Source organism: Ctenocephalides felis, unplaced genomic scaffold, assembly GCF_003426905.1.
Source record: "Ctenocephalides felis isolate EL2017-DRISC unplaced genomic scaffold, ASM342690v1 CF-g0.4_SCAFFOLD_01492, whole genome shotgun sequence".
NCBI lineage: Eukaryota > Metazoa > Arthropoda > Insecta > Siphonaptera > Pulicidae > Ctenocephalides > Ctenocephalides felis.
In genome coordinates, this window is record NW_020537646.1 from 55,245,571 (window position 1) to 55,273,116 (window position 27,546).

At 28.9% G+C, this 27,546-nt stretch overlaps 1 protein-coding gene across 1 annotated transcript in view; it reads right to left on the bottom strand.

Moving 5' to 3' along the window:
* Positions 1 to 27,546, bottom strand: part of LOC113371608 (sodium- and chloride-dependent GABA transporter ine-like) — a 432,836-nt gene that overhangs the window by 13,729 nt on the left and 391,561 nt on the right. Inside the window, exon 13 of the mRNA XM_026612248.1 lies at positions 8,353 to 8,529. Coding sequence (XP_026468033.1) covers positions 8,353 to 8,529 — 177 coding nt within the window. The remainder of the gene's footprint in view (positions 1 to 8,352; positions 8,530 to 27,546) is intronic.

Sequence of the window (27,546 nt, forward strand, 5' to 3'; positions counted from 1 at the left end):
CTTCCGACAAATTAATATCAACGTCAAATATTATTCCCTGTCTTACTGAGAGATATTTAGGAATGTAGGTCCTGAGATTATTCATCTTGAAAAATTCATCTTCCAGTAAACTATTGGCTGTTTCTGCATTTTTAATTACTAATTTTATTTTGTTTTTTCCAATTTGTACAATTTCTGATAATTCTGTCTTCAATTTTGGAACTGATTTGTATAACATTCTTCCAATTGCCATGTGATGTAACCTTACGATATTTTTATTTATCGATTCCACATATATAATATCTCCCTTCCGCCTTTTTGTATTATAAACCAAGAGCAAAAAAGCGGAAGGGAGATATTTGACAACCTAATATGATACGGTCCTTTATCGCATTCTTCAAATCCGATTTTATTGTCTCGAGCATAGTTACTAGACTTTACTTCATTCATCTCAACCATTTCTTCACAAACCATGTTATTGTTAATAGAATTTGATTCATTCTGATTACCATTTTCTTCATTATTCGCTGTCTTACTAAGAGATATTTAGGAATGTAGGTCCTGAGATTATTCATCTTGAAAAATTCATTCCTTCCTTTACTTTATTATTACTACTGCGTAGTACAGCCTTACATTTTTATTTATTGTATCATTACTTTTCTGAACTTCAACTTTTGAATTGACTCCACTTTCTAATCTTTTGACTTTGTTTTTTTTTGCGCTAATCAACCTTTTAATGAATTTCATTGTCCTGTTAATTTTATTTTCTTTATTACTATTTACATACTTAGAATTCCTTAGCTTTGTTTCTTTTTTATTAACTTTTGTGGGATTAGTTTTAATAATTCCAATATTGATTTTATTAGATTTACTATCTAAAATGTGAATACTTTCACAACTACTTAAATCTATTTCTTGATCATCTATCTATACTATAACCCATACTACTTTTATTATTAAAATCTTCAAGGTCATTTAGCACATACATTGCTCCTGCAATAGTTGCGCCTAAATCCGAACGTTGTGTAATTCCTTTATCAGGCGGCCGCCCGCCTTCTTGCCCGTACGGGCCCGACTCCATTGTTTGCTTATCAGCTCACTATCAAAACACTACAGGTAAAAGGTTTACTTTCACTAAACTTCAAAAAATATATATTTATTTAGAACGATGTGCACGCTTCGAATGCTCACACAATACTCGTAATCGACATTTCATCTGATCAGTTCATTTCTTATTTACTTTGTTAAACAAATTATTTGTTGTATCATTTGTTATATAATATTTAAAAGATTTGTTTAAATAATTATGTCGTATTGTCTAATTTGATTTTACGACCATCATATACATGGACAGTATATAAGTATTTCTACGTAAACAAATGTTCAAATTACTATTTAGTTTACTTTTGAACCCGCTAAATAGTAAAAGAACAATAATATTGTGGTCAATAAAGTGGCGCAACCGGATCCAGTCTGCTCTACTACAAAATTTGTAATTATGTTGATAGGACAATCGGTTGGATTGCCATATATAAAACCGACGTAATTAAATCAAATCATCATAAAAACTCATAGAATCCGTAATTTCTGATTGCTATTCAAATATGAACTAGTTGGTATTGGTATTTTGCCTTGAGGCAAGTTACATGAACTTCTCGATATGTGTAAATAATCGACTTAATCAATAAAAAGCTAGTGGTGTATGGCATCGTGCCTTGAAGCAAATTGCTGGAACTTCCCGTACCGTAACGAAATGATCGAGGAATATTAAATGTTTTCATATAGATTTTTATAAATATTGTAACATTGTCTAATATCTATAAGAATTATATAAACTGATTTGCAAAGTTAAAATTATTTGTTTAAAGTATATTAGAACAGAATTGAAATTAATACCTGAATTATTTTCGATATACAAAAAAATTAGAAACATTTTTTTTTCAAAAGTAATTATTTTGTTGAAACAAGCAGAAAGTTCTTTGAATAATTCAAATCGGACGCTTAGTTCACTCAGGAACTTCAATTTTTTGCACATTTAGCTCTGTATCTTCAAAATGGCTGGATCTGTTTTTGGTAAAAACTAATCACCTATGTTCAAAAACCTTCAAAACGTCGAGAAATGCAAAAAAAATCGGCCCACTACTGTAACTACCCTAAGGGAAGTTAATAAAAAAAAGAAGTGGATTTATTAAACTGTGTGAATTTATTAAACATAATTGAAAACGAACGAACACGTTAACTCGGAGTATTTTCTAAAAGCAAATTTTCAAAAATCAATAATTTTTATTATTGAACTAGTTTCCGTAGTACTTTAATTGTTTAGTATGTTCATTAAGACCAAGTACTCTAACGTTATACCAAGTAAATTGTCTAATTTTAATTTTAACAAACGTCAAAAAACTACTCATTTTCTCAAGCTTTGACGATTTTTTTAAATTAAACTACTTGTCGTAATACCGTAATATTTCAGTTTAAAAAAGTTTAAAAAAGTTTAAAAAAATCGACTTGAATTTTTTTTTCAACAGTTAATTACAAGAATACGACTAGGTAGATTTTCACCTAAATTTAATCAATATCATTTCTAACTAATATTTTTTAAACAGTTTTTGAGTTTTTTAAACCGATTTGGCATTATATGCTTAAATGTGGACATAAAGTTTAACACTTTTTTTCAAATTACAAAGAAATGGATCGGCAGATCGTCGCACAAAAATTAAATTTTAAATTTCTTAAATCGGTTCAGGCGTTTTTGAGAAAACATCGATCAAGTATCTAATTTTGACAAATGCCAAAAGAACGATACTAATTTTTGGAACTTTGGCAAATTTTTAAAGTTAACCGGGTTGTCGTAGGGCCGTCACATTTTGGTATGGTCTATAAGACTATGATATCTACGGTCAAAAAGAAATCATAAAAATTGTCGAAAAATTTTTTTTAACTCTTTATTACGAGAAAACGGCCCGGGCGATCTTTAGCAAAAACTAATCAGGTCGATTCGCAACCAATATCTTTCAAACGGTTTTTGAATTTTTAAAATCGATTCAGAATTACAAGCTAAAACGTGGGTGATTTTTTTTTCACTTTTCTGCGATTTACAAAGAAACGGTTTGGCAGATCGTAGCGCAATACTGATAAACATCGAATGGCTTTTAAATTTTTGAAGTCGGTCTAGACCATAGGTTCCCAAACTCGTTTGTGCCGTGGACCTCTTGCGATATTGCTCGTTTTGTCATGGACCCCCTATATTATGATTTATCCGGGACAGTTCCGGGTTTCCATCTTTTGATCCGGGTTTTTTCAAAATAAATATTTATCCCGGATTTTTGAAAAGGTTAGGTTAAAATCTTAATTAAAATTATTTTAATTATTTTTTTTTGAATTAAAATTAAATTACAACTACTTATCAAATTAATCATGTGAATCAATGTGTTTTTTATCTATTGTAAAACGTTATGAATGAGGAAATTGCTGAATACAAAATTCCAAAGGCGAATTTAATTTCATAAAATTAAAACAAAAAAGAAAACAAACAAGCCAAGAGTAATTTTTTCAAGTTAATTATGAAGAAAATTGAACAGAGTTTTATAGAAGTCTCAAATGAGAAAAAACATATAGATTAAAAAATATAAGATATAATATAAAATCATGGTAAAAGATGATTGTAACATATAATTGAGAAATCAATTTCTTATTAAAAGTCCGCAAATGTAATTCGAAAAAAATATTTTTAAACAAGCTGTTTTTTATTGTATTTTTTAATACGAGTAGTTTCTTTTTATTACGTAACATATATTTAATATCTGTGATACTATTAACAGATCGTCCTATGCTCAACTTAATATATCGAGCAACAAAATGAATTTAAAATAGACTTCGCTGAGATAAATATATTAATGAGTTTAATTTCAAAACTTAAGTAATAAATAGCGGCTTTATAATTATTTTTAATACATCATCAAATTGATCATATGTTATTTTCGAAAATACGCTTTACTAACATAGACTTTTTTAAATTAAGCAAATTTGATTTTTAACTCCCCGCAGGGTAAGTTATAGTAATCGCAAAAAAATCGAACATGAACATTTTTATATATAGTATAACAATTTTTGCGAAGGCAGGCCTAGCGGTTTCAAAGTTCGAGTGAAAAAAGTAAAAAAATGCCATTTGGCGGTAAAAAATGATCATTAGACAAATGCATATCAAATTATCAGATATTTTATAGAGACTTTAACAATAAGTATGAATTTTGTTGGCATTTGTATGGGTTCCGTATCAATGTTGATCCGTTAGACTGCAGTGCGGTGCTTACGCGCTTCGATATTTTTTCTCTAAAACAGCCACGCAGCACGATTGCTTTCAAAAAATGTTCAAAATTTTCAGAAAAATTAAAAGTACATATACAAAAATTTAGAAATATAAAAAAAAATCAAATTTTTCAAAAAAGTCAATTTTTTTCAGAAATTTTAAAATTCTAAAAAGTTTTTTATTTAATGTTTTCAAAAAAAATTTAAAGTTTTTTTAAAAAAATTAATTCGCGGTTCGGGAAGTTCCTGCAATTTGCCTTAAGGCACGATGCCATGCAACCAGTTCAACATTAATCCACGTGCAACAACTGACTGTAGAACTGCTATAATGCAGAAACATCATTAAGCACATTTCATATAAGCAACTTTCTTCAATAACCAACCCAGAAATAAACTATATCTGTAACATAGCTAAATAAGCATAAATCTGTAATTACCTATGTAGTTAATCTGTAGTTACCTGTGTAATTTAATTGTCTAAAAATATAGTTCAAAACACTGGAGTCCAAATTCGTTGCTGAGGGGACTAAAATTCAAATAAAATTTTGTTTATCGAATCCAAATAAGTGGTATCTATATCACACTTTGTTGAATTGCCATTTAAACCTCTATATTTGGTATTTATAAATTCTAAGGGCAAAAATCTTACCAAAAGTAAGGTTTTCAACAGCCAGCGTATAGTTTAACAACAACTCGAATGCCTACATGCTGCAACTTACACACTTTATATATTTTATGTAATGTTTTTCTTTACTTTTTGAATCATTTCTAAATATTGCCAACTATATTAAAAGATTTATCGTAAATCTATATATTATATTATCGTTTAACGTAAATAAATAGATTTTAACATGATGTATTGTAATCCACTGCCGCGGACCCCCATTTTCATTTCGTGGACCCCCATTTTCATTTCGTGGACCCCCAAATTTTGTTTTTGCCGCCGTGGACCCTTGAAAGTTGCCATGGACCCCTGGGGGTCCATGTGGACCACTTTGGGAATCACTGGTCTAGACGATTTTGAGAAAACGTCGATTTACGGTGAAAAATCTGTTTACACACACACATTATTTTTCCAAATTTGGTCTCATTCGATTCAGCATGGCTTGAAACGTCGAGAAAACATAAAATTAGCGAATGAGATTTTTTGATGAGAACATAAAGTTCTCCTTCGGGAAGTTAAAAATGTTTAGTTTATAACGTAAACATCTCAATGCAACGAAACAAAGACTCATGAATATAAAAGTTTTTAATCTTTTATTTCTTATCTACCTTAGCAATTTATCGCCTTTTAAAAATCTAAGCAATTTTATTTTAATTACCTTCCCGTAGGGTAGTTATAGTAATGGGCCGAAAATCGAAAATGATTTTTTTTGCATTTCTCGACGTTTTGAATGTTTCTGAACACTTTGGAATACCTCTGAAAAAATTATTGTGTGTCCGCATTTTTTCGGGCGCACGGATCAACCGATTTGAATGGTTCAAAAAGCATTCGATTCCTATTGATAGGGAGATGTGCTGATTAGTTTTTGGCAAAAGCAGGCCCAGCAGTTACTGACATACGGAGTAAAAAGTGCAGAAAATACAAATCGAGTTTTTGAGAGATCATAGTATCCGATTTAAATGATTTAAAAAACGTTGAATTTGTAATGAGAAGAGGTGGTTAGTTTTTAGCAAAAACAGGTACAGCCAGAGAACCAAACGTCCAATTTGAATGATTTAAAGAACTTTCTGCTTGTTTTTTTTTCAAAATTTTTTTTTGGGTATATCGAAAATATTTCAGATTTTAATTTTAATTCTGACTAAACTTCTAAAACTCATATACTTAAAATAACTAGTTTTAATATTGCAATTCAGTTTCTATAATTCTTATAAATATTAGACAATGTTACAATATTTATAATATTCTATTTGAAAATATTTAATATTCCTCAAACATTTCGTTACCAAACGGGAAGTTCCAGCAATTTGCCTTAAGGAACGATGCCATACACAACTAGATACGTCTGATATCAGTATTATAACTAATGTTATAATAATGATTATAAGTTGCAAATATAATATTATAATAATGATTATAAGTTGCAAAGTAAATTAAATCATGTTGCGTAAGCAAATGAAAGCAAATAACAAATTAAAAATGCATAAAAAACTTCCTGTTGCACAACAAATCCATTGCTTATCAATATGGATAACGATAAAAATTATAGCATATAACTATTCTCAATTATATATTTTTGTTAGTTTTAATTAAGTATATACTTAAGTATTACTTAGTGTTAGTTTTCATTCAGTATATACTTATGGTATATACTTAATAAAAACTAACAAAAATATATAATTGAAAATAATTATATGCTATAATTTTTATCGTTATCCATATTGATAAATAATGAATTTGTTATGCAACAGGAAGTTTTTTATGCGTTTTTAATTTGTTATTTGCTTTCATTTGCTTAAGAAACATTATTTAATTTACTTAATAGTCCAGTCATTTGGTCGTTTTGCCGGTACAGTACTCCGGGAATTCTGAAAATTAGTAATCTTATAGATTTCGAGGTGCTCTTTACGATAATCAACTTTGCCACCTCAAATTTGAACGGCAAGTTGCCGCCATATTGAAAAAAATGGCGTCAAAAAACAATTTTTTTAAAATATCTCCTTTCTGGCTCATCCTACGATAAAAGTATATATGTACGAATTAAACTAGAGAAAATTTCCTATAATTCCTTTTGTAAAATTGATAGTTTGAGAGTACGGCCGCCTCAAAGTCTTTGCTGCTCTCGCCGTAGTATCAAATCTGTCCATATATGACAGCACTTCGAACTTGACCACATTCTCTCTAATAATTAATATTTTCAATGTTAAATTAAGCGAATAAGATCGAGAAATAAAATAATTCAAATATTTTTCTGTTTTTTTGCTGATTTTTTAACGCTTCAAGCTACTTGAAGCTATAAGGTGCTACTCAAGCTATAAGTATACTTATAGCTACTTTGCCATTGAAGTGTTTAAAAATTAGCAAAAAAACAAAAAATATTTGAATTATTTTATTTCTAGATCTTATTCGCTTAATTTAACATTAAAATATTAATTATTAGAGAGAATGTGGTCAAGTTCGAAGTGCTGTCATATATGGACAGATTTGATACTACGGCGAGAGCAGCAAAGAATTTGAGGCGGCCGTACTCTCAAACTATCAATTTTACAAAAAAACGGTTTTCTAAGGAATTGTAGGAAATTTTCTCTAGTTTAATTCGTACATATATACTTTTATCGCAGAATCAGCCAGAAAGGAGATATTTTTAAAAAGCTGTTTTTTGACGCCATTTTTCCAATATGGCGGCAACTTGCCGTTCAAATTTGAGGTGGCAAAGTCGATTTTCGTAAAGAGCACCTCGAAATCCGTAAGATTACCAATTTTCAGAATTCCCGGAGTACTGTACCGGCAACAGCTTTTTTTTGCACCAAATGACTGGACTATAAATCTACTTAATAATAATATTATTGGTAGCATTATATTTCTTACACTATATTTCCAAAATTGCGTTGATCATGATTTAATTTGCGCAATTTATGATAGAAACAAAGTATAAACTGATTTATTTTATTTCAATTTGATAACTTTTACTTTAATATTATCTATAGTAATTAATTCTGGAAAACTCTATTTTTTTTGTACTATCATTCATACACAATAAAAAAAAATTAACTTCAGAACAGGCATAATGTGTGCGAAATGCGCAATGTTCCCTTTGCGTGGTAATGTATTTTTCAGAAGCTGTTTTCAAAATCATAATATTCTAGCAATTTTATACATTTTTCTGTTCTATATGATGAATAATAATAATTTATTTGAATCTACATTTCATATATAACATTTTGATGTTTAGTATTAGCTGTATATTTCAAGTTTGATTTCAACATTAATAATTTGTAATATAAGGATTTTGTGTGTTATGTTATAAATTGTTATTTTTATCACTTACGTTTTAATATATCACTGGTTAGATTTTGCAATGTTAGTTATTTATGTTAAAGTCACCACCACTAAATACTTGTACTTACTTCTAGGAAATTATCACCTTCAGCTCTAAGAACCATTATAATCGCATATACGGGAATACAAGCTAATGATACAGAAGCGATAAACCAACCAAGTGCATAGGCCCAGCCTGGATAATGGTATTTTCCATTATGATATGTGGGCTTTTCGTAATCAATAAGCGAAAATATCCATAAAGACTGAAACAGGAAAAAAATGCAATGTCAAACTCTTTAATGATACTCTTATTAAAAAAATATTATCAAAAACAATTTAGCACAATAAGTAATGAAACCACACTTTAGTGATCGCATGGCTGCTCATTAGGCTTCATGTAGCTGTTGCTTTTATTTGACAGTTGCTAGCCTAAGGCGATTTTTGAATATCAATGTTAGCATTCAAATCTGCAACTAAGCTAGTACTAACAAGTTGTAAATTAATATCTGTCAACTACCATGAACTATCGATAAAGTGTTGATACATTATTCTTTATAATATCCTGAATTATGTTATAATATAATTATATTAATTATATTTGTGTTACATCATTCTTTATAATATACAGAATTATAATAGAATATAAAGAAGAAACATCTTGTTATCTAACATCGTTTTTTTATATTTGTCCGGTTTATAGGTTATATTTTCTATCTGACAACCTTATAAATACGCCTGTTTGTATACCACCCACATGGCTTTTTTAATATTTAGTATGGAAAGTCCTTCATAACATGGCCTTGGCATAACAATTTTCTGTTATGCGGCGGAATTGGTCCCATAAACTATTTTCGTTGCAGTGTTCATTTCATGTGTCTAAGAGTGGCAGTACGCACGTTGCCTGTTAACAATCGTTGTCAATGTTTTCTTGATGTCGGCTCTCAAAGTGCTGGTAGTTTCAAACCGCCAAAATGATACAGGGGCGTTAGGGGCTGGTTGTAACAGATTCGTTTAAATTCAATATATCTTGATATCCACTGATTATATTTTTACTAAACAAATATGGAAAGTTGCTGTAATTATTCCCCTACCTAATCAAATAAAAAAATCCACAACCGTTGTTTATAATTACACAATTAATCATTATCTAAAAAAATGCAGCGTTACAACTTCCAGGCGAGTTTGGGGCCAGTTGTAACGTCTATCAATGCAAGTAGTAACGACAACAAACTACATTATTATTTCTGTTAATTAATTCTCTTCTTATTTTTAAAAAAATTGACCTGTTTCTATGTAATTCTTTTCATAAATCAACACCTACAACAAATAAAACATATAATGTCTCCTATAGTATAAAATTTCATCATAAATCAACGTAAACTACTACAAATATCATAATACAAATGATAGATATAGTGTCTCCTGTAACACAATTTACATTTCCCTACATCTTACAAACTATAAATTTCACCCAATCTCCTTCACTTGAAGCCGCAAGGTCTGGTTTCAACTGTGTATTTTTTTTTACTTTAATCATGATAACTTTCTAAGGCGGTTGTTCGTTTTTTATTTTTTTTTTCGGTTTTGAGATTTTTTGATATTATGAAAGCTAAAAACCTTAAAATTATTAAAAAAAAAATCATCTCAATATCTATTTTTTTGACGAAGTTATAATTATATATATATATATATATATATATATATATATATATATATATCTATACGTATGATCCTCTGAAAGCGTTTTTTATCGCTCCGCGAGCTATTGTATGCCAGCTGCCTCTTTTTCATTATAATACCTTATGCACATGACCTTTTTAATGTGTCACCATCTTTGAAAACCATGGTGTATTATTACATTAGTACATTAAATTAAATAGTGTATTTAGTAAATTATATTAAAAACTTTAAATACGTTTTTCTCAAATTGACTTTTTTCAATGCGGTGCCACAAATTAAAAAAAAAACTACAAGTCGGATCGACTTGCATTTTTTTTATATTGTTCACTACTGCAATACCTAGTCTCCCTACCTCAAACAACTTGATAACATTGCTTCTCGCCCCAAAACAAGGCCTTTTTTGACACTTTTTTTTTTTAAATAGCTGCTATTTATTTTCTTCTTGCTTTTTTTATTTTATTTTGGTAGGGGGACTGGATTCAAACTTCTTCTTCAACGTAGTTTCTTTTTTTTGTTTCGGGCGATGCGCAACGGATTTATCTGTGGCACCGCAAAAGAGATCGATTTTGCAAGACCGACCATGGCGTCCCCTGGTTAAAAAATGACGGCGCAAAAAAAGAAGGAAATTACGTAATATTCTATGATCTTGTGATTTCTGTTTAAAAAAAAACGCATGTCTCTATGATAAATACATTTCGAGAAAAACAAAAACAAATACCTTGCATTTTTTTAAAAAAAAAGAACAACCCCCTTAAGCAATATAACAAACACAAAAATTGTTACACTTCATCAAACATTAATAAATTTGGACAAAATATTGGCATAAAATTAAAAAAATTTGGGACAAATAGGATATATAAAATTTAAAATTATTGGGTAATAATAACTCAAATCAAAATTTGATGATAGATCAATTTCGGGACCGATTCTGCCACATAACAGAAAAATGTTATGCAAACGCCATATTATAAAGAATTTTCCATTCGGGTGGTATACAAACAGGCATATTTCTCAAGTTGTCAGATAGAAAACATAACTTAGAAACCGCACAAATGTCAAAAAAACGATGTTAGATAACAGGATGTTTCTGACCGTCTTTATAACATATGAGTGATTATTTTCAAACCTCAATATGTTTTACGTAAAATAATATTTTATAATTGTAATAAAAAGCAAAGATATTTAGTAATTATTATGATTAAACTGTATAATGTCAGAAAAAAAAGGAAAAAAAAAGATTACGCAGTGGTGATATTTATTTTGTTGATTGCGAGTATTTATGAATCAAAATATTCATTTATGTCATTTAAAAATACGTTACATTTTTACATACGATTACATAAACATTATTATTTATTAATCCGATTCCATTTACTTAGACAGTAATGAAGATATAGACCACTTAAAGATATGTCTATTTATGTGATTATGTAACTTAAAGATATATTTGTTCCGAGAATTTTAATTTCGAGTGTAATATGTGTTAACTAGCGCTTATGTAAAAATTCCGGTATTTTTGAGGCAAATACCGATATTAATACCGCCGAAAATTCGGTATTTAGGTATATCGATATTGAATTCTCTAGTGTGTGTGTATGTGAGCCGAATTTTGACTTTTCGGCGATGTTTTCTTAAAAAACGGCTAGACCGATTTTAAAAATTTAAAAAGCATTAGATGTAACTCGATAAGAATCAGCGTTTTACAGTTTTGCACGATGATCAGCAAACATAAATCGATTTTAAAAATTCAAAAACTGTTTAAAATATAATGCTTGAATAATGGTACATATTAGTTTTTGATAAAGCTTGGTCGGGCCGTTTTCATGTAATTGAATGTTGAAAAATCAACGATTTATATCAAACTTTTTTGACAATAGACATCATGGTCTTATAGACTATAATAAAATAATATAAAAAATAATAAAACATTACGGCTGCACGTGAAGTCAATTTCGGCATCAACGTTTTCTTAAAAACTGTTGATTCAATTTCAAAAATTTTTAAACTGTAATTCGATGAAAACTACAATTTTTAAGTTTTGTGCGACGATCGGCCGATCCGTTTCATTGCAAAAATTCTGATTAGATTTTTAAAATTCAAAGACTATTCGAAATATCTTATTTGGGAATCGTGCAAGATAGTTTTGGACAAAGATTGGCCGAGCCAATATCACAGCCCTATAACAAGTCGTTTAATTTTGAAAATTTATCAAAGTTTAAAAAATGTGATCAAAAGTCGATTTTGCGATGTGATGAGTTAAAATTTGAATTTTACTCATTAAAATGTCATTGGAATAAACTCGATAAAAAGGTGCCGCGGTTAGGTTTTCGAGAAATTCGGCCAATCCATTAGAAATGGCTTTGGAGTTAGCAAAAAAGTAAGCGGATAACAAAACTTCTGCAGTTGTGTAACAGGTATTATGCATAAATAATGCCATGATCACGTGCATGATATATGTAATCGTACTAAAATTTTCTTATAGCAAATGCAAATATTCCACAAAATAATTTATTGACACTTACGGGACGGCACCGATTTCAAAACAATCTACTGAACCGGCTGTAAACTTGATTTCATTGTGTATGTTATGCAATTTGTTTGACAAAAAATTGTGGTCATTGAAGGACATACATTTATAGTATTAATTTATTTTTGATCATTTTTTAAAGAATAGTAACGTTCAAAACAATTTCCAAAATGCATAGCTGGTAGATTTTGACATGATTTACAATAAAATGTTGTTTGCCGCCTTTCTCCTGGTGATTTTCTGTCAGAACAGACAATACAATCCCTTTTTCTTTCTCTCGCATTTAGAATATGCCACTGATTAGTCAGTATATTTGTTCATTTTGGTTTGTTTTTTCTATTATATTGTCTAATAATTCATTTGTAAAATATAAAGTAAAATAATTTATTGGATGTCTTATATTGCTTGGTATTTGTAGTCGGGGTGTTTGTTGATGTATGTCAAACTCGATTATTGAAGGAGAATCGGTACATTCGCTAATGTCTTTCCGCTCTTCATTTAATTTGTTCAACTTCTTTTTCCTTTTGTTGGTTGGATAATGCCATCATCACATTCATCACTATCTTCGGTGCGAATAGTAATTTCGTAAAATTTGTCTGTTTGAATGTCTATTTGAAACTCATCTTCACTACTCCTTAATTCACAAAATTTACCTGTCGTTTTGACATATTTAAAAGCGCTCGGTCGTTTTTAATATTAAAAAAAAGACTATATAGCAAAGAAAAAGGCTAAAAATACTACTAAAATAACTTAAAATTATTTTCAAAATACAATACTGTTTATCACTGCTATATGTAATTTATTCAACTTTTCGATACAAACTGAGTCATTGTATAAAATAGCCTATTCCTCACAGAGTATGTTTGTCCACTGAGGTAGACAGCCGGCCCCAAAGAGTTAAGTTTCTTTAAAAAAAATGTTTCGACGTTTTTCAATAAATTTATCATGACGATAAAGTCATGACAAGATAGTCCTACAAAAATTGGTTGAATTATATAAAATAACTAGCTGTAGTAGCATTTTGCCTTAAGGAAAGTTGCATGATACGTATACATAATCATCTTTAACATATTTTTGGATTCTAAAAATATATTTTATTTAATAGTGAACGTCAACTGTAATAAATAATAAAATTTAAATAATAATACAAAGTATTATAAATAACGAGTGTTACAAGTATTTTGGAAATTATAAGAAATCAAAGTAATAATTGTACAACATGAAATTTAATGCTATATATATATATATATATATATATATATATATATATATATATATATGACTGATTTCTTGGAGGGCGTAACATCAATTAAAAGAAAATTATTGACAGTTAGTGCTTGTCTATAATTATTAATTTTTGCAAGTTATATTAATATGTGTTAGTGATAATATAAATAATTCAAAACCACTGAAGATTACGTAGAATTTTACGTCGAAACGTATGGAAAAATAAAGATGTTTTGAAAAAAAATCTTTACTTTACTTATTTTTTAATTGATGTTACGCCCTCCAAGAAATCAGTCATGCATTTCAACATCAAATTTAAACATTTTCAACATATATATATATATATATATATATATATATATATATTAAGAACTATTATGTGTTTATTATAATATTTTATGTTTATCACATTTTCATTAAAACATGTTTGTAATTTAATCTCGTATGTTAGTACCATTTATATAAAACTTTCATAAATCGACCCTTATCCGACAATAAGGGTCGAATCAGGTAAAAACTGATTATTATTGAGCGGGGGTTAGCTATGTTTGAACCGCCAACAAGGACAGATTAAAAATATCAACACCCGATAATGTAAGTTAAAATTTAAAATTAAATCAATAAATCTTAAAAAGTGTTTGTTTTTACATATCAAGAAAAGAACCAATAATTAATATCTCTTCAATATATATATATATATATATATATATATATATATATATATATATATATATATGTTAGAGAAGTTAGTTTTGATGTTGAGAAATATGAGTAAGTTCTTCAAGGGCATACATCAAATAAAAGGCAAAGATTTAGAAGTTAATCTTTAATTTTTCCAAACGTTTCGACATAGTATTTTATGTCATCATCAGTGGATCTACAGAATGAATATTGAAAAATTAATATAAACTAGGGAAAAATTGACAGAAATTGGAAAAAGAACTATAGATATAAGTAATATAATTATAACAATAACAAATATACTTAACAGCTGGATAAGCAAGAGAAATGAAAAGTAAAAAGAACATACAAAAGCGTAATATATATATACATAAATATACACACAAACAAACATGTATATATGATATACATGTACAAACACGTGCACATATACATATATACATACGAATAATACGTATATATATAAACATATACATACGGACATGTACATATGTATATATACACATATATACATACATACACATACACATATACATATATACATACATACACATATATACATATATACATATACACACACATATATATATATATATATATATATATACATATACATACATATGCAATACAGACACATACATGTATATAGACAACGAAGCTAACTTACATAAATATGGTCTTACATCAGTAGCTAGCGCAAGGCACATAATTTTGCACTATTATATATACACTAACTTGTTTTTTTTAATTATTATTTTGTTGAACAGAGCATAGTAAAATATTTGTGAAATATATAATATATTTTGCACAGAGAACGTGGTTTATTTGACCGAGCCCGAGGCTGTAGCAACATGTGTTTAAAAATTATTTGAAGAGACCGTTTGAGGGAATAGTTGGCGGGTTTTTTACAATCAGTGTTTCGAAGTATGCGTGAGAGGCTAAGAATCAAAGTTCGGGATCGGACCGCGTAAGGGTAGGTTTACAGGTTCGGAATTATGCAGGTTAAGAGGAAACAAATTTGGAAATATTATTAAGTATCACCTGATAATTTTCACAGAGTAAGGAGGCATCATGGCGTTTATTAACACAAGATTTAGAAATGCTTATCAGACAAGATTCAGCAAATCTCCTCTGAATAATGTTCCGTTCGTGATAAAGTATACTAGCGTTATAAAAGTCAAAAGAATGTTTAAAATTTTTTATATGTTCTGTTATCATAGTTTGATTTTGTCGTGGGTTTTTAGAGTTATTATCATGTTGTTTTAGTCGTTTTATTAAATTTTGTCCAGTTTCACCTATGTAAATGGAATCACAATCATTGCATTTCAATTTATAGACAATATTTGATGTGCGTTCTAAACTAGTGGGTGATTTGAGGTTGGAAAAAAGAGAGCTAAGGGTTAAGTCTATGTTACAAATTAATCTTAAGTCGACCTTGTAGAACAGTTTTTTCTAAATGGGAAAGAGTTCTTTAATAAACGGGAGACAAACATTACCAATAAAGTTATTGTCTTTGGAAATTTTGGTAGAAGAAGAAGAGGTATTATTGTTATTATTGAGAAATTTGAGTCTATTGTACGTGACAGAGTTTATGAGATTAGAAGGATAAGAGTTATTAATAAGTGTTGTGTGGATTAAAGATAAATAAATAATAAATAATAAATAAAAGATAAAAAGATTTATCTTTAATCCACACAACACTTATTAATAACTCTTATCCTTCTAATCTCATAAACTCTGTCACGTACAATAGACTCAAATTTCTCAATAATAACAATAATATTTCTTCTTCTTCTACCAAAATCTCCAAAGACAATAACTTTATTGGTAATGTTTGTATCCCGTTTATTAAAGAACTCTTTCCCATTTGGAAAAAACTGTCCACAAGGTCGACTTAAGATTAATTTGTAACATAGACTTAACCCTTAGCTCTCTTTTTTCCAAACTCAAATCATCCACTAGTTTAGAACGCACATCAAATATTGTCTATAAATTAAAATGCAATGATTGTGATTCCATTTACATAGGTGAAACTGGACAAAATTTAATAAAACGACTAAAACAACATGATAATAACTCTAAAAACTCACGACAAAATCAAACTATGATAACAGAACATATAAAAAATTTTAAACATTCTTTTGACTTTTATAACGCTAGTATACTTTATCACGAACGGAACATTATTCAGAGGAGATTTGCTGAAACTTGTCTGATAAGCATTTCTAAATCTTGTGTTAATAAACGCCATGATGCCTCCTTACTCTGTGAAAATTATCAGGTGATACTTAATAATATTTCCAAATTTGTTTCCTCTTAACCTGCATAATTCCGAACCTGTAAACCTACCCTTACGCGGTCCGATCCCGAACTTTGATTCTTAGCCTCTCACGCATACTTCGAAACACTGATTGTAAAAAACCCGCCAACTATTCCCTCAAACGGTCTCTTCAAATAATTTTTAAACACATGTTACTACAGCCTCGGGCTCGGTCAAATAAACTACGTTCTCTGTGCAAAATATATTATATATTTCACAAATATTTTACTATGCTCTGTTCAACAAAATAATAATTAAAAAAAACAAGTTAGTGTATATATAATAGTGCAAAATTATGTGCCTTGCGCTAGCTACTGATGTAAGACCATATTTATGTAAGTTAGCTTCGTTGTCTATATATATGTATGTGCCTGTATTGCATATGTATGTATATGTGTATGTGTATGTATGTATATATGTGTATATATACATATGTACATGTCCGTATGTATATGTTTATATATACGTATTATTCGTATGTATATATGTATATGTGCACGTGTTTGTACATGTATATCATATATACATGTTTGTTTGTGTGTATATTTATGTATATATATTACGCTTTTGTATGTTTGTATATATTTCTTTTTACTTTTCATTTCTCTTGTTTATCCAGCTGTTAAGTATATTTGTTATTGTTATAATTATATTACTTATATCTATAGTTCTTTTTCCAATTTCTGTCAATTTTTCCCTAGTTTATATTAATTTTTCAATATTCATTCTGTAGATCCACTGATGATGACATAAAATACTATGTCGAAACGTTTGGAAAAATTAAAGATTAACTTCTAAATCTTTGCCTTTTATTTGATGTATGCCCTTGAAGAACTTACTCATATATATATATATATATATATATATATATATATATATATATATATATATATACTAGCTGACGCGGCAAACGCAGTTTTGCTAAATAAGGTATATTCTAAACCATTTCTAAAGAATCAAAAATATTAATACTTTAAGTGCATAAGGATGTGTTGTTTGAATGCTATATAAAATGAGGTATTATGAAAACAATAAGCCCCATTAGTTTGTCTATATTTTGTCAATACAATCCAACTGCAAGTTTTATACACTTTCTATAGAAAACATCGTATAATCCAATCTAAGTCTTTTTTGGTCTTTTGAGTTATTGATTATGTTTCAAGTTTTTCAGATTCTTTTTGGATTCTGGATTTTGCGTATAATTGTAAATAATACTACTGAGATTATACCAAATTTTCAAATTTTTGCGGGGAGAGATAAAAAATGAATTAAGTATTTCTTCTTTGACCTGCTTTTTGAAAAGTTTCGAGTTACATTCGATGAATTAGAGTAAATTTAATAAAAAGTATATATGCAGAGCAGGGCGAGACACAAAGGTCCAATTTGACTTTGAGCAAATATAAACTATATTGTGAAAACCATAACAATTATATCACAACAAATAACACATATCAAATGAACAATTATCTGACTACGTTCAGTAAACTGACTTCTACTTCATCATTGTAGAAATGTGCTTTTTTGACGTCTTTCAAAAATTTGTTACCTAGACCTTTTTATCCTATATGCAAGGTAACTTGTAACGAGCAGGTGGCAAAAGGTTTAAAGCCTTATCATAATTTTAAAGGTATTTTACAAAATAATTACATTTTTAACTAATGCTAAAACTACCAACGGAAGAAAATACTTTTATTATGGATTTTCAAAGATTACCGTTTATCTCCCCCATTTCAAAGATTATCGTTTTCAAATCAAGTTTGTAGCTGGCTATACATCTTTTTTCCTCTACTTTCAAATATTGTTGTTAAACAATGCTTAACTTCACTGATTTTTGGCACATCGGTTGTGGACCTTTTTAATCCCGGACTTTCATATAGTACTATCTATTCTGCGATAAATTCTGGGAAATTATAACTGGAAAAATGTCCATTCGACAAAATGTCCATTTGATCGATACCAAATTTAGGTTCTGAATTTAAATAACATAAATAAAAAATAATATAACCTAGAAAATGTTTTATAAATACCAATGATTATATAATTATACAAATGAGAACAAAGAGCACGGTGTTTGAGAAAAATTATTTGAAAAAAAAGAGTGCTACAGCGGCAAAAAGTGCATTTTCGTATTAATATTTCAAAAAAGTTGATATTTTGAGTCTCTAGTAACACTTGCGGCCCGTTTACTAACGTTTTTGTATATAAATAAAACTACAAACAAAACTACTTACTACAAATTTATCATAATTAAATAATATTCGCGTAAAACATCCTATTAAACGTAATTGAACATCATCTGTCAAAAGCGTTTGACATTTCACGAAATTGCCACCGTCCATTGTTTTATTTAAATTACGCTTCAACAAAAATTTTCAAATTAAAAATGTAAAGTTTCTACGCGGATTTGAAATAATTTCTCACCTTTTGGACTTTCTCTGGATTGGCACGAATTTTTCAAGACTAAGACTGGCCAAATCGATTCAGCCGTTTTCGAGTTTTATTCGGACATTTGAAAGAGAGCTCCATTTTTATATATAAGATATATATATATATATATATATATATATATATATATATACTAGCTGACCCGGCAAACGTTGTTTTGCTAAATAAGGTATATTCTAAACCATTTCTAGAGAATCAAAAATATTAATACTTTAAGCGCATAAGGATGTGTTGTTTGAATGCTGTATACAATTAGGTATTATAAAAACAATAAACCCCATTAGTTTGTCTATATTTTGTCAATGCAATCAAACTGCATTTTTTTTATACACTTTCTATAGAAAACATCTTATAATCCAATCCGAGTCTTTTTTGGTCTTTAGGCTTATTAATTACGTTTCAAGTTTTTCAGATTCTTTTTGGATTCTGGATTTTGTGTATAATTGTAAATAATACTACTGAGCTTATACAAAATTTTCAAATTTTTGCGAGGAGAGATAAAAAATGAATTAAGTATTTCTTCTTTGACCTGCTTTTTGAAAAGTTTCAAGTTACATTCGATGAATTAAAGTAAATTTAATAAAAAGTATATGTGTAGAGCAGGGCGAGGCACAAAGGTCCAATTTGACTTTGAGCAAATATAAACTATATTGTGAAAACCATAACAATTATATCAAAACAAATAAGACATATCAAACGAACAATTATCTGACTACGTTCAGTAAACTGACTTCTACTTCATCATTGTAGAAATGTGCTTTTTTGATGTCTTCCAAAAATTTGTTATCTAGACCTTTTTATCCTATATGCGGGGTAACTTGTAACGGGCAGGTGGCAAAAGGTTTAAAGCCTTATTATAATTTTAAAGGTATTTTACAAAATAATTACATTTTTAACTAATGCTAAAACTACCAACGGAAGAAAATACTTTTATTATGGATTTTCAAAGATTACCGTTTATCTCCCCCATTTCAAAGATTATCGTTTTCAAATCAAGTTTGTAGCTGGCTATACATCTTTTTTCCTCTACTTTCAAATATTATTGTTAAACAATGCTTAACTTCACTGATTTTTGGCACATCGGTTGTGGACCTTTTTAATCCCGGACCTTCATATAGTACTATCTATTCTGCGATAAATTCTGGGAAATTATAACTGGAAAAATGTCCATTCGACAAAATGTCCATTTGATCGATATCAAATTTAGGTTCTGAATTTAAATAACATAAATAAAAAATAATATAACCTAGAAAATGTTTTATAAATACCAATGATTATATAATTATACAAATGAGAACAAAGATCACGGTGTTTGAGAAAAAATATTTGAAAAAAAAGAGTGCTACAGCGGCAAAAAGTGCATTTTCGTATTAACATTTCAAAAAAGTTGATATTTTGAGTCTCTAGTAACACTTGCGGCCCGTTTACTAACGTTTTTGTATATAAATAAAACTACAAACAAAACTACTTACTACAAATTTATCATAATTAAATAATATTCGCGTAAAACATCCTATTAAACGTAATTGAACATCATCTGTCAAAAGCGTTTGACATTTCACGAAATTGCCACCGTCCATTGTTTTATTTAAATTACGCTTCAACAAAAATTTTCAAATTAAAAATGTAAAGTTTCTACGCGGATTTGAAATAATTTCTCACCTTTTGGACTTTCTCTGGATTGGCACGAATTTTTCAAGACTAAGACTGGCCAAATCGATTCAGCCGTTTTTGAGTTTTATTCGGACATTTGAAAGAGAGCTCCATTTTTATGTATAAGATATATATATATATATATATATATATATATATATATATATATACTAGCTGACCCGGCAAACGTTGTTTTGCTAAATAAGGTATATTCTAAACCATTCCTAGAGAATCAAAAATATTAATACTTTAAGTGCATAAGGATGTGTTGTTTGAATGCTGTATACAATTAGGTATTATAAAAACAATAAACCCCATTAGTTTGTCTATATTTAACTTCCCGTAGGGCAAGTTATAGTAATCGCAAAAAAATCGAAAATGAAAATTTTTATATATCTTTACGTTTCAAAGGTTTTTGAACATTTTGGCATACCTTAGAAAAAATGGATGTATGTGTGTGTGTGTGTGTGTGTATGTATGTATGTATGTATGTGCGTGTGTGTATGTATGTGCGGATACAAATTTTCGTCGACGATTTCGGGACCACGGATCAACCGATTTGAATAATTCAAAAAACATTCGATTCGTATTGATAAGGAGACGTGCTGACTAGTTTTTGGCGAAGGCGGGTCTAGCCGTTCCGAAGATACGGGGCAAAAAGTGCCGAAAACGGTAACTCAGTTTTTAAGAGAATGGAGCGTCCGATTTGAATAATTCAAAAAACATTTTACTTGTATTGACAAGGTGAAGAATCGATAAAATTTTCATGAAGGTAGGTCTAGCGGTTTCGGAGATATGGAGGAAAAAGTAAAAAAATGAGCCATTTGGCGGTCAAAAATGATCATTAGACATATGCACATCAAATTATCAGATATTTTATAGAGATTTTAACAATAAGTATACATTTTGTTAACATTTCTATGGGTTCCGTACCAATGCTTATGCCTTAGACAGCGACGCGGCGCTTACGCGCTTTATATTTTGTCCCTATGCAGTTAAAGCAGTACGATTGCTTTGAAAAAAAGTTCAGATCTTCTACAATATGTCAAAATAAAGAAAAAAAAAATTTTTTTCTGTGGGGATATCAAGCAGGCTGGTTTTGATTTGTAAAAAACAATGGGACATGTCGTGTATATTTTTGATATCGTAATATTTTTATAGTCAATAAATTTGATATATTTTTTATGTTGGGAGTTTCTAATTTAATATATTGTCATAATCATTACAACTCCCACATTGGTGACCCCGACGTGATAGATGAAGAAAAAAAAAGGAGTTTTATTTTTCGAGGATTTAAGAAAAATTGATTTTGACGCAGCACCATAATCACTGGTCTTTAGAGACGACCTATAAGGTACGTCTAGTCCAATCCATCATAGTTAACGCACTTACTATCTGGATCAGACTTCCGAGGTTACTCATTTAGTATACCCAGACCTCAGTGTCTATTGCTGACAGAAAAAATAATTTGGAGCCTGAACTTTTCATTGGAATGCAATTCAACCTCTCTTTCTCTGTTAACTCAACAAATCGTCTTATAATGCTACCTCCCATTATCGGTGACAACGACGAGTCAAAACAAAATTTGACATAATTTATTGGATTCCACAATTCTGGACTCTTATGTCAAAGAAACCAATGATCCTGATTTGGATAAAGAGCCAACTTCTTTCTCTGATCGGAACTCATCAGATACGAATGCAACGCTTGCAGAAATGGAAACTGTACCCATAAATTATGTATTCTAAACATTAAGTTATTCTGATATAACTAATACCAATTAGATCGAGGCTGAATCTTAGAAGTTCACCGACATCGAGGTACAGGAAATTTTCCACATGTTTTTTTTTTTAGTCAGAACCTTATGCAGAATATGGAGTTGATGGCAGGTCGAATCACCACATACGGTGGATCTGCTGACGAAACATGGAAATTTGTAATTGACCAGTATTACAACACTGGTCTGCTATAATCTGCTTTCCCACCACATTTTTATAACGTGTTTCCCTGTATGTTCTTTTTAAACTGTGAGATCAACACTGGGCAGGGAGTGTGTGGGGATATCAAGCAGGCTGGTTTTGATTTGTAAAAAACAATGGGACATGTCATGTATATTTTTGATATCGTAATATTTTTATAGTCAATAAATTTGATATATTTTTTATGTTGGGAGTTTCTAATTTAATATATTGTCATAATCATTACAACTCCCACATTTCAAAAAAAAAAAATTAAAAAAAAAATGTTTTTAAAAAAAAAATTTTTTTTTTTCAAAAAAAAGTTATTTTTTGTCCAATTTATACTTTCTCAAAAATCTTATTCTTTCAAAGTAATTTTTTTTCAAAAATGTAAATTGTTTTTAAAAAAATGATAATTTTTGGTACGGGAAGTTCCAGCAATTTGCCTTACGGCACGATGCCTTAATTGCCTTAAGACAGAATTCCACTTACAGCTAGTTTGTCAATGCAATCAAACTGCATTTTTTTATACACTTTCTATAGAAAACATCGTATAATCCAATCCGAGTCTTTTTTGGTCTTTAGGCTTATTAATTACGTTTCAAGTTTTTCAGATTCTTTTTGGATTCTGGATTTTGTGTATAATTGTAAATAATACTACTGAGCTTAGACAAAATTTTCAAATTTTTGCGAGGAGAGATAAAAAATGAATTAAGTATTTCTTCTTTGACCTGCTTTTTGAAAAGTTTAAAGTTACATTCGATGAATTAAAGTAAATTTAATAAAAAGTATATATGTAGAGCAGGGCGAGGCACAAAGGTCCAATTTGACTTTGAGCAAATATAAACTATATTGTGAAAACCATAACAATTATATCAAAACAAATAAGACATATCAAACGAACAATTATCTGACTACGTTCAGTAAACTGACTTCTACTTCATCATTGTAGAAATGTGCTTTTTTGATGTCTTCCAAAAATTTGTTATCTAGACCTTTTTATCCTATATGCGGGGTAACTTGTAACGGGCAGGTGGCAAAAGGTTTAAAGCCTTATTATAATTTTAAAGGTATTTTACAAAATAATTACATTTTTAACTAATGCTAAAACTACCAACGGAAGAAAATACTTTTATTATGGATTTTCAAAGATTACCGTTTATCTCCCCCATTTCAAAGATTATCGTTTTCAAATCAAGTTTGTAGCTGGCTATACATCTTTTTTCCTCTACTTTCTAATATTGTTGTTAAACAATGCTTAACTTCACTGATTTTTGGCACATCGGTTGTGGACCTTTTTAATCTCGGACCTTCATATATTAATATCTATTCTGCGATAAATTCTGGGAAATTATAATTGGAAAAATGTTATTCGACAGAATGTCCATTTGATCGATACCAAATTTAGGTTCTGAATTTAAATAAGATAAATAAAAAATAATATAACCTAGAAAATGTTTTATAATTACCAATGAGTATATAATTATACAAATGAGATCTTTCAGAGCACCGTGTTTGAGAAAAATATGCCAAAAAGTGCATTTTCATATTAACATATCAAAAAAGTTTATATTTTGAGTCTCTAGTAACACTTGCTGCCCGTTTACTAACGTTTTTGTATATAAATAAAACTACAAACAAAACTGCTTACTACAAATTTATAATAAATAAATAATATTCGCGTAAAACATCCTATTAAACGTAATTGAACATCATCTGTCAAAAGCGTTTGACATTTCACGAAATTACCACCGTCCATTGTTTTATTTAAATTACGCTTCTACAAAAATTTTCAAATTAAAAATTAAAGTTTCTACGCGGATTTGAAATAATTTCTCACCTTTTGGACTTTCTCTGGATTGGCACGAATTTTTCAAGACTGAGACTGGCCAAATCGATTCAGCCGTTTTCGAGTTTTATTCGGACATTTGAAAGAGAGCTCCATTTTTATATATAAGATATATATATATATATATATATATATATATATATATATATATATAAACTTCTTAGCAAAATATTTTTCAGATATTTTAAAGAATGTCGCCATAGATTCTCCATACCGTTTAAATAACTCTTTCCAGTTAATAAAACATATAAAACATAAAGTAATTCCTCCTGATTGTTCCTTTATGAGTCTGGACGTCATTAATTTATTTAATAATCTTCCGCATTATCTAATTATTACAGCTATAAAGAAAAGATGGATGCAAATAGTTGAATTTACATGTTTACCGATAGAAATTTTTATTTCAGGAATAGAATTACTTTTAAAAGCAACATATTTCACTTTTAATAAAAAATATTATACGATGAAGAGAGGTTGTCCAATGGGCAGCCCATTAAGTCCTGTTTTAGCGGATTTAGTATTACAAGATTTGGAAAATCATGTTTTAAATTCTTTACCTTCCAAACCTGTGGTTTTTTTTAGATATGTCGATGACACATTAATATTACTTAATAAAAAAGACATAGATAATGTTTTCAACAAATTCAATGAGTACAATTCATTTTTACAATTCACACAGGAACTTGAAAATGATTCGACGTTACATTTTCTTGACGTAAAACTCATTAATAGAGGCGGTGTATGTTATATAGACTGGTACAGAAAAGATAGCTGGTCCGGGAGATACATTAATTTTAATTCGCATGTTCCTCTCAATATAAAAATTTCTACCATTTTAAATCTTGTAGATCACGCTATTTTATTATCTGATCCTCTGTTTTATGATACAAACATAAAATTAGTTAAAACGATCCTACTTGGCAATAATTTTCCATATAAGTTAATTTGTCCAATTATTAAAAACAGAGTCGCAAAATTACTTGAACCTTTAGATAAGAAACCGGAAGATCTTGGCAAAACAAGCGTTCCTGAAAAAACTTTTTTCATTAATTTTTCATATCTTGACAATAATTTTAACCAATTATCAAAAAGACTTTTTAAAAAACACAATATTCATATTACTTTTTCTTCATTGAAACAATTAAAATTTTTATATTCTAACATTAAAGATGAAACTCCTTTAACAAAAAAGAAAGATATAGTTTATAAAGTAAATTGTTTGGATTGTAGTTGCTCTTATATTGGCCAGACCTGCCAGAACTTAGGAAAAAGACTCAGGCAACATGAATTACAATGCGAAAAAATAGATAACAAAAAATTTAAAAGTAGACTTGTGGATCATGCTAATATCAACAACCATAAGTTTGATTTTGACAATCCCCAAATCTTATTCCATGAGAAAGACTTATTTAAACGGAGCATGGCAGAATCAATGTTAATAGTTCGGACTAACAATAGCATAAATCTGAGAACCGACACAAATATTTTACATGACACTTATATAAACATCATTAATAATTTATAATTTTTTCATTTATCTTATTCTTTTCAATAAATTAATCTGTTTTTTCATATTTATCGATTTTTGTATACGAGCGCCTTTCTTTGTTTACAGTTTAATGTTACCTATCCTGTCTCCGTTAGATACTTCAGATTTGTTTCGAATATTTCTGTAAATGTCACATGTCAGTTAGTACCGTGTCAAGCATTGATTGAAACAATTGTGTTTTATGTTTTATATTAAAAAGTCAAAATATAGTTTTAAATAAAATATTAAAGAATGTTTAGTAATAAGTAACTGTTATTGAAATTACACTGATGATGATGCACACCTTTGTCTCGAAACGTTTGTAATCATAAAATAAAGTTGTGTTAAAAAAAATCTGAGTGCTGTTTTGTTCATATTAAACATTTAATATATATATATATATATATATATATATATATATTTAATATATATATATATATATATATATATATATTTATATATATATATATATATAGCTATATATATATATATATATATATATATATATATATATATACTAGCTGACCCGGCAAACGTTGTTTTGCTAAATAAGGTATATTCTAAACCATTTCTAGAGAATCAAAAATATTAATACTTTAAGTGCATAAGAATGTGTTGTTTGAATGCTGTATACAATTAGGTATTATAAAATCAATAAACCCCATTAGTTTGTCTATATTTTGTCAATACAATCAAACTGCAAGTTTTATACACTTTCTATAGAAAACATCGTATAATCCAATCCGAGTCTTTTTTGGTCTTTCAGCTTATTAATTACGTTTCAAGTTTTTCAGATTCTTTTTGGATTCTGGATTTTGTGTATAATTGTAAATAATACTATTGAGCTTATACAAAATTTTCAAATTTTTGCGAGGAGAGATAAAAAATGAATTAAGTATTTCTTCTTTGACCTGCTTTTTGAAAAGTTTCAAGTTACATTCGATGAATAAAAGTAAATTTAATAAAAAGTATATATGTAGAGCAGGGCGAGGCACAAAGGTCCAATTTGACTTTGAGAAAATATAAACTATATTGTGAAAACCATAACAATTATATCAAAACAAATAAGACATATCAAACGAACAATTATCTGACTACGTTCAGTAAACTGACTTCTACTTCATCATTGTAGAAATGTGCTTGTTTGATGTCTTCCAAAAATTTGTTATCTAGACCTTTTTATCCTATATGCGGGGTAACTTGTAACGGGCAGGTGGCAAAAGGTTTAAAGCCTTATTATAATTTTAAAGGTATTTTACAAAATAATTACATTTTTAACTAATGCTAAAACTACCAACGGAAGAAAATACTTTTATTATGGATTTTCAAAGATTACCGTTTATCTCCCTCATTTCAAAGATTATCGTTTTCAAATCAAGTTTGTAGCTGGCTATACATCTTTTTTCCTCTAC